Below are 8186 nucleotides of genomic sequence, written 5' to 3'. Positions count from 1 at the left end.
CTGCCCTTGCGTGCCAGCGGTGAGCAATGCTACGAAATGCTGTTTGATGAACTTCTGAACTAATAAGGGGGCATCACAGCCAGAATATTAATAGAAAATGGGAGTGGGAAGGGACCGCAGGGGGTCCCATCTAGTCCAACTCCCTACTCCAAGCAGGACCAGCCCCAACGGCATCATCCCAGCCAAGGCTTTGTCTACCCTGGCTTTGAAACCCTCCAAAGATGGAGACTCCACCCTCTCTGGGGAGGCTGCCCCAGTGCTTTCTAGTAATATGCTTTACAATAGTGTTGCTAAGCAAAATGGGAGATGCTTTCATAGGAGCCACTGAATGAATCATTGGTGCCAGAAGGAGAAAAGTTCCTGGGGTCGGAAGCATGGGAAATTTCCCCTCCCTGTGTAAAGAAGCTGTCAGACTCGCCTGCCGCGGGTGATTCGTCAGGTTGATGGTGGCAGGTCCATCACAGACAATGGCCCCGCATGCGTGTGCTGTCAAGAAACCCGCCATGCAGGTAACTGCTCTCATGTCCCTGTGCTGTGCCAGGGAAGACCGTGGCGTGATGGGGCAGTAGGCTGGGACTCTGGAGGGCACCAGCTCTGACCTGCTCTCTGATTTTTAGCAAGTTGTTTCTCTCTACTACAGTCTGCCCATAAAAAGGAGGTGATATGACAGCTCTGTTAAATCTTTGCATGGAAAGCACCACAGCGCTAAATATCAGGTACTTCATGCGCCTCCTAGCCTGCCTTTGGTCCCATCCTCAGTCTTTCCTTTTGTGGTATGGGCATGCCCGCAGGCCCAGATCAAGACTGGATTCCTGTTGTACCAGCCCCTGTACCGTACCTGGGGCTATACTTAGTTCAACCACCTGTGACTGTGGTACAGAGCCTCAGGCTATCGACACCTGCTGCAATGCCCAAAGGTGAAAGGTCTTGCAAGTACAATAAATGAGCCCAAGTGTGTGTAACAAAATGATCAGATGCCGTGTAGATGTCAGAAGAAGCCCCTGTACTGCTCCTACATGAAAGCTCCCAGGTGAAGGGTGCTGGGAAGGGACAGGATTAAATGCACACAGCCAGGGTTTGAAAGCAGCTCTCCTGCCTAGTATCGTCATCCCCAGGACCATGGTGCTGTTAACTATGGCCACTTGTACACGCCATGTTTTTTGCCCTTTCTTGTGCTGCAACTGCATAACTGTTTGCATGAGAGCTGCCCTGATCTATGTGCATCCTGTCCTAACTTCTTCACTGTGCTGTTTGACAGGTGCAGTCCAAGGTCTACAACCTCCTGTTTAACCCCCTGGCTCTTGCTCAGTTATTCCCTCCCTCTGGCGCACGCAGCACTGCTACAACCGTGCTTTAAAAACACCATGTGAAAACAGTCACGGGACCGCATCGCTTTGCTGAAGGTTTATTTCTGCTTTTTTGCTGATGCCTGCTGGCCCTCCCTGCCTCCTCCCGCAGCACGTTGCATAGGCAACAGACTATGCAAAATGTCTTCACAAATGCATGTTAGAATAGACTCTTTTTTTTGGAAGGGAAGAAAACCCAGTTAAAAAAAATGCAGCTCCTGATTTCATCTCCAGGAGCAGAAGCTGCAACATCTTTTTATGATGCGGAGAAGAAGAAAAAACAGCCAGAAGGACCAGGACTGCAGAGGTCTGACAGCTGTTTTCGTCTCTAGAAACCTGCTGTGCAGAGAGAAGATAATTAGGAGCAGTTTGGAAGAGAGGAAAACCCTGTCATTAATAACTCAGCTGAGGCTTAGCAAGCTGTATCAGCAGCAGAGCACTGCTGGGCCCGTTTGGCTGATACAACACACCTCCAGCAGGGAGTCAGGTATGCGGCTTATGGGAAGGAAAATAGTTTTGAGAGATGAGAATAGCGCTTCAACATTTAATTACCCTACAGGACACTTCCACCCAGAGAGCTAGCACCTCTCTTTGCTTCGGGGTCCTCAGGGCACACACCTCTATTAACTCCTCCTCACTGTTAATGGCGTGTTTTTTATATTTGTTTCTGGTCTGAATTGAGTGAAACCTCTAGTTTCTGTTTCTTTAAAGCCAGTGAACTGCTGGGACTGCCAGGGGGGCCTGTGTGTGCAACGCAGCCTCCTCCAGCTTTCTTTCTGTTCCTTGGAGAACCTGGGAATCGGCAGAAATTGCCCTGATGGTTTCTGTGCAGGGAGCGTGGCCTTGATCTGCAGTAATAGCACCAGCTCTGCAGGGCCGAGGAGCAGGGTGGGACTCACAATGCTGAGAGGTCCTCTACACTGCGTTATTTCTTCTCCTATCTCTTCCTGAGATAATAAAATGCCTGAACCTTTGCACTGCAGTGGCATCAGTGATTACTGCCACTGTGGAGAACGACTGTATTTTCTTGCATATAACACACACCTTCAAAAAAACCCAGCTGCTGGATAGTGCAGTGCATGTTATATGCAGCAAATACGGTAAGAGCAGTTTCTATCACTCTACTGAGAGAAAGCAAAAGTAAAGTCTTCACGTGACCCGCAGAGAGAGAGTGCATGAAGCTGGCTGGTCTCTCACTGCTGCTACTCAATTCCTGGCGACAAGGAAAGACCTTTTCTTCTTTCTGCCTTTCCAAAACAAGGGGCCGCTGCTATTCTAGGGCGTGCTGTAGGCACACAAATCACATCATCATAGAAAATTATGGTGGGAAGGGTCCTCAGGAGGTCACATCTAGTCCAGCCCCCTGCTCCAAGCAGGATCCACTCCAACTGCATCATCCCAGCCAAGGCTTTGTCTACTCAGGTCTTAAAAACCTCCGAGGATGAAGAGTCCATCACCTCTCTGGGAAGCCTGTTCCAGTGCTTTACTACCATCCTAGTGAGAGAGTTTTTTCCAAATACCCAACCTAAACCCCTGCACCTTGAGCCCATTGCCTCCCTCCCTGTTCCCTTGAAGCTTTTCTATGGTTGGTGCTGTGTCATATCTCCCCTTCTCTCTTCTCAAGCCCAGCTCTTTCAGGCTTCCCTTCTTCCAGGATGCATTTTCAGGACCTGCAGCTGTTTTTGGTTTTAAAATCCTACAGCCATGGGGCTGGAAGGGAGCTTCACGGGTCACAACTAGTCCAACTCCTGGCTGAGGCAGGATCACCTCTGTCCAAACTAGCCCAGACAAACCCATTGCCTAACCTCCAAGCAAAACTGCAGTCACCCCTGACACGGGAGCTGTGGGGCAGCAGGAGAAGAGCATCATGTGCGTGTACTGGGGTCCAGTGTCATGCAAGGGTGCAGCAGACCTGCCCTCACCTGCACACCTCAACTTCGCTTAGTGTCTGGGCTTCGGGTCCAAGCCGCTGCTCTTGCTCTGCAAACACAAAGCGGAAGATGCCCCACCAATGTGTTGGCCTGGCCTGGCTCCATGAGCTCCCCAGGCAAGCAGCAGGGCCGGCGTGGGGACATCGGTGCACCCAGGGGGACGTGGTTGGACGCCAGCTCCCCGGTCCGATAGCCCAGCGGGGCTCAAAGCTGCAGATGCCTCGGAGCCTGCTGGGCTGTGGGTGCGAGATCCACCCCCAGACACCTGCCCTGGGGAGACCAGGACATGACCCTCATCCCTGGCTGTGCTGGCGCTCACCTGTGAGAGGCCGGCTCTGGCACTAGGTGGCTTGAGGTGCCGGAGCAAGTCTTCCCGCACCTGGGAGGGACATGAGATAGCCCCGTTACTCCACAGCTTGTGCCTGGGGCACATGCCCCAGAACCACCAAGCCTGGAGGCTGCTCACCTTCTTGTCCAGGAGGCAGCCGAAGACCAGGATGAAGACGCCCTGCACGGAAGGGAGAGAAAGGGCAGGGGCTGAGAGACTCCGTGTCAGCATCCTTCGTGTGTTGCCCACGCATTCCCCCAGCTCCCAGTGTCTCCGTTTGCTGAGCTCCACCCCAGCGCACGAGGGGATGGGGACCCGACAGAGACAACTGTACCCAGCTGCCCGGACCCCTTTAGCCTGCACAGCCAGCAGCACCAGACAAAGTTGCAGTTTCCATCCCCCTTTGCAAGATGCTGGCTCTGAGATTTCACCTGTTCTTCCATTACGGAAAAATCCCAGAGCGGCTCTTCTGCTGCAAAGAGCCCATCCAGCCCCCAGGCTGGGCAGGATGGCTTGGACCCTGAAATCTCTGGGGTCATCCTTTGAATCACAGGTTGGGTTTTGCACGCCTGGCTGGGCTGCTATTGTGTTGCACCTCTCCAAGGAGCTGGCGGCATCCCCGGTTGAGAATCACAGGGCTAGAGCAGCTTGGTGGAGGCCAGGTTGAATGTGAGCCCCTGCCCCGCCACTGAGAGCACTGGTGCCTGGGACAGGGATGCCGCTTCACCCACCTGCAGTGAGTTCAGGATGCTGAAGGTGTAGTGGGATCCCCGCGAGCTGTCCCCCGCCATGGTGGCTGCACCTAGCCCCCACGTCAGGCCAAAAACAGGCGTGAGGACCAGCAGGGCTTTGAGGATGCCCAGCAAAGCCTTCCGGTCATCCGTCGGGGGCCCCTCAGACACTGATGGCCGCATCAGCTTCATTACCACCACGAACAGGATCAGCAGGTTGGCCAGGACGACCAGCAGCACTGGCCCCGAGAAGGCATAGACGGCCCCGCTGTAGCCACTGAGCCAACAGGCAGCAGGGTGCAGGTACTGCTGCCGGGGGTGGTACACCGCCACGGTTGCCACGGCAATTGCCAGCGGGCACAGGTAGCCTATGGTCACCATGAAGGGGGTGACGGAGGCACGGGCCAGCTGGTGGAAGACGAAGACCAGCTGGTGGAAGATCATGAGGGCTTGCACTAGCATCCAGAAAAAGGTGGCCAGGTAGAAGAAGTGCATGAAGAAGGCGGCTGCCATGCACAGCTCCTCCCAGCCCTCCGTGGCCAGGCGGGCACCGCCCACGAAGCACAGGTTGCCCAGGAGCAGGGACAGGCAGATCTGGACCAACGTCATGTAGCGGAAGTAGGAGACCTTGCTCCGCACCACAGTGGGCCAGGCCAGGCGGTAGATGCTCAGGCAGAGCAGCAGGGCTGCAATGGAGGCGCAGACCCCCAGCTGGCTCAGGAAGCTTAGCCAGAAGCCGTCGGCCACGTGGCGGGTGGACATGAGGATGGAGAAGGATGTCAGGTGCTGGCACAGGCAGTGCGTGGTGGCACCGGGGCCCACGTCCGTGGCTTGGCAGCCCTCGGCGGACCACCCCCCGGCCCCCTCAAACAACCCGTGATCCCAGAAGACACACTGTGGCGTCTGCCCACCCCCATCCCCCAGCCCTTCCCGGTGCCCGAAAGTCATGTTAATCTGAGCCCTGCTCACGCTGCCGTTGTTGGCCACGATGGCGTTGGCAAGCACCAGGCTGGCTAGAGCGAAGCTCCCGTTGCCGAGGTCTGGGGCGTAGTGTCCAGGGAGGACAGCCCCTAGTGTCTTCAGCACTATGCTGGTGACTGTGACATTGGCACCTGGTGGCACCAGTGCCTCCAGCATTGCCTTGGCAATATGGACGCGAAGCGGTGGCCGCGTGGCGAAGGCCTTGTCGTAGTCGCTCAGGGCTGTGGGCTCCAGCATGGCTCCCTGCAGCTCCAGGTTGGGCAGGGCCAGGCTGAAGTTTCCTGGCATGGGCTTCAGGCGCCCGGTGATGCCTTCAATGGCCTGCAGGAATCTGGAGGGCAGGGAGGGTACCCGGGCCTGGGCCTCTGACCACAGGGGCATGGTGGAGACATCCAGCAGCTGGCTGGAGGCCACCAGGAAGCTCTGCAAGCATGGAGACACTTGGATTGGCCCCACCATCCTTGAAAGCTTGGCCTGTCTTGTGCCACCCCCTGCTGCCCTTCCCCTTCCCTCAGTCCCCTCAAGCCTAGCAGTCCCTTCCCACCTGCACGAAGCAAGACATCTTGCCCCGTTGCAGCCTGGGCTGGCCCCAATCCAGCACTCACGGCCACGCTGCTGTGGTTGAGACTCATGCCGGTGTCCGCGGCAATGCGGGCGATGGTGTCTGCCACGGTCGCCAGAGCCAGCAGGTCCAGGGAGCTGTTCACCAGGCCCCGGCTGGGCTCCGTCTCCCACCGCAGCCACTCGATGAGGTTGGCCAGCTCACGCCGTGGGCTGCCCAGCCCCGCCAGGAGCAGCTGCGGGGGCACAATCCTCCGAATGGGTGTGTGCGAGGGAAGGGCCCGGGGGGGATGATGAGGGAGCCTCAGACACTGCCCCGGAGCCCAGTCCTGAGCCGGGCAGCAACTCAGGCCCTGGCAGCTGGCGTTGGCCCAGGGAGGACACAGCCCCTCACCTTTCTGGAGCCAACAAGCGCCTTTTGCAGAGGCACGTGGCTGCTTGGGGTGGCCGGGGGATCTTGACCCCACTCTTGCTGACTGGACACAAGGGAGCTGAGGGCCTGCGGAGTGACTGCAAAGCAGGGGCTGTCTCTTCTGAAGGGAGAGGACCCAGGCCTCGTGGGACAGATGAGCTTGGCGCGGCAAGGGGGGTCCAGGCACTCACCCGGGCCCAGCGTAGTCCAGCCAGCAGCTCCTGCGAGGTGCATTGGCTTGTCACAGCCCCCCAAGTCCCCTCAGGTGTGCAGGTCCTTCGCAGGGTCCCAGCACTGCCCTCCGGGCACCACGTCTCAGCCACACGCCCTGCTTTGGTTGTGCCCCACGTGCCCTGGCTGTGGTCTTGGGAGCAGAAGAGGTCCCCGGCTACAGGGGCACATAGGGAGGAGGAGGCAGTGATGGTTGAACCCCGGGAGACTGATGTCTGCGGAGCTAGGGGTCGGGTTAGGATTAGGCCCCTGAGCCCCCAGCCACAAACCTGCCACCCTCTGAGCCCCACACCTTGTATGACAGAGACGGTCACGAGGCTCTGTGCAGATCCCGGCCCCTCACCCGTGAAGGTGCACTGGTACGTGGTGTCCTGGCTGGGGCAGGTGGCCAGGACCAGCGTGTGGCACAGGGGGTCCGCGTCACCCCTCAGCGCCTCTGTAATGGAACGGGAGTTGTTTGGTGATGCATGCGTGGGAGCATGTATGACATGGGGAAGGGGCTTGCGTGTGCCGCGGGGGCTGGGATTGGGGGTCTCGTTATCTAATTAACGTCCTCCAAAGCTGTGAGTGAGGAGGGACAAATTATCTGGGGTGAAACCTTGCAGACAGACAACGCGAAGCCTGAAAGCAGAGCAGCCTCTGGGGACCTCGGCACCGATCCAAGCTGCCAGCTGCCCGGGACCCCCGCCCGGCCCTCACATGCAGCACGCACCTGGCTGGGCCGGCCCAGGGCTCCAGGCCACGTGGTAGGTCTGGCCCATGTTGCGGATGCAGCACTGCAGCGTGAGCCCGGCTGCAGAGCTGCAGTTCATGGACACCTGTGCCGGGGTCTGGGCAAGGTCTGCAGGGCTGGGCGCGACGGCCACGCGCTGGTGCAGCTGGTGCCAGGTGCTCCTGACGATGTACTGGCACACGTACACCCCTGCTGGGCACGGGGTCAGCGTCACCCACGGGGCAACATGCCCGTGTGCTCCGTCCCAGCACGGCCCTTGCCTCTGCGAAGGGGTGGCCAGTGTTGCATCCGGCCCCTTCCACCCATGAGTCGAGCCCACCACAAGAGGGGAATCGCGCCCCACCCCCTCCCTGGTCCTACCCCAGCAGGGCGTGTGGGTGGGGAACAGGGGGTACCTGCCCAGTCGGAGGAGACGGACGTGACCCTCAGGACGGCCTCGGAGCCGTTCACGAACAGTGTCACCTGCGTCCCATTGTGGAGCTCCATCCCCAAGCCGCCCCCCAGGCCGACCAGGAGCCACTGCACGTCCGCGGCCCCCGGCCCCAGCGGGAAGGAGAGCGTCAGGTCCACTCCTGCTGAGGTCTGCACTGGGGGCAGAATGGAGACCAAGGGGGTGCCCCCTGCTGGCGTCTCATTGGGCACCGAGACGGTAAGAGCGCCCCCTGCTGGCGTCTCATTGGGCGCCGAGACGGTAAGAGCGCCCCCTGCTGGCGTCTCATTGGTCACTGAGACGGTGAGGGCGCCCCCTGCTGACGTCTCATTGGGCGCCGAGACGGTAAGAGCACCCCCTGCTGGCGTCTCATTGGGCACCGAGACGGTGAGGGCGCCCCCTGCTGGCGTCTCACTGGTCACTGAGACGGTGAGGGCGCCCCCTGCTGGCGTCTCATTGGGCGCCAAGACGGTAAGAGCGCCCCCTGCTGGAGTTGCCTGGG

The 8186-nt window shown here is 58.8% G+C and overlaps 1 protein-coding gene across 1 annotated transcript in view; it reads right to left on the bottom strand.

The window, feature by feature from the left end:
• Positions 1-1398: 1398 nt before the first annotated feature.
• The window catches only part of ADGRF3 (adhesion G protein-coupled receptor F3), an 11045-nt gene continuing 4257 nt past the window's right edge, over positions 1399-8186 (bottom strand). Inside the window, exons 2-11 of the mRNA XM_090064506.1 lie at positions 7650-8181; positions 7234-7443; positions 6814-6957; positions 6482-6678; positions 5923-6114; positions 4337-5740; positions 3744-3785; positions 3597-3656; positions 3269-3326; positions 1399-1682 (exon numbers count right to left, since the gene is read on the bottom strand). Coding sequence (XP_089920632.1) covers positions 3288-3326; positions 3597-3656; positions 3744-3785; positions 4337-5740; positions 5923-6114; positions 6482-6678; positions 6814-6957; positions 7234-7443; positions 7650-8181 — 2820 coding nt within the window. The 3' untranslated portion in view covers positions 1399-1682; positions 3269-3287. The remainder of the gene's footprint in view (positions 1683-3268; positions 3327-3596; positions 3657-3743; positions 3786-4336; positions 5741-5922; positions 6115-6481; positions 6679-6813; positions 6958-7233; positions 7444-7649; positions 8182-8186) is intronic.

This window comes from Crocodylus siamensis, chromosome 1 (assembly GCF_052110815.1).
Source record: "Crocodylus siamensis isolate JL-2025a chromosome 1, ASM5211081v1, whole genome shotgun sequence".
Taxonomy (NCBI): Eukaryota; Metazoa; Chordata; order Crocodylia; family Crocodylidae; genus Crocodylus; species Crocodylus siamensis.
This window is presented reverse-complemented; position numbering and strand designations above follow the sequence as displayed.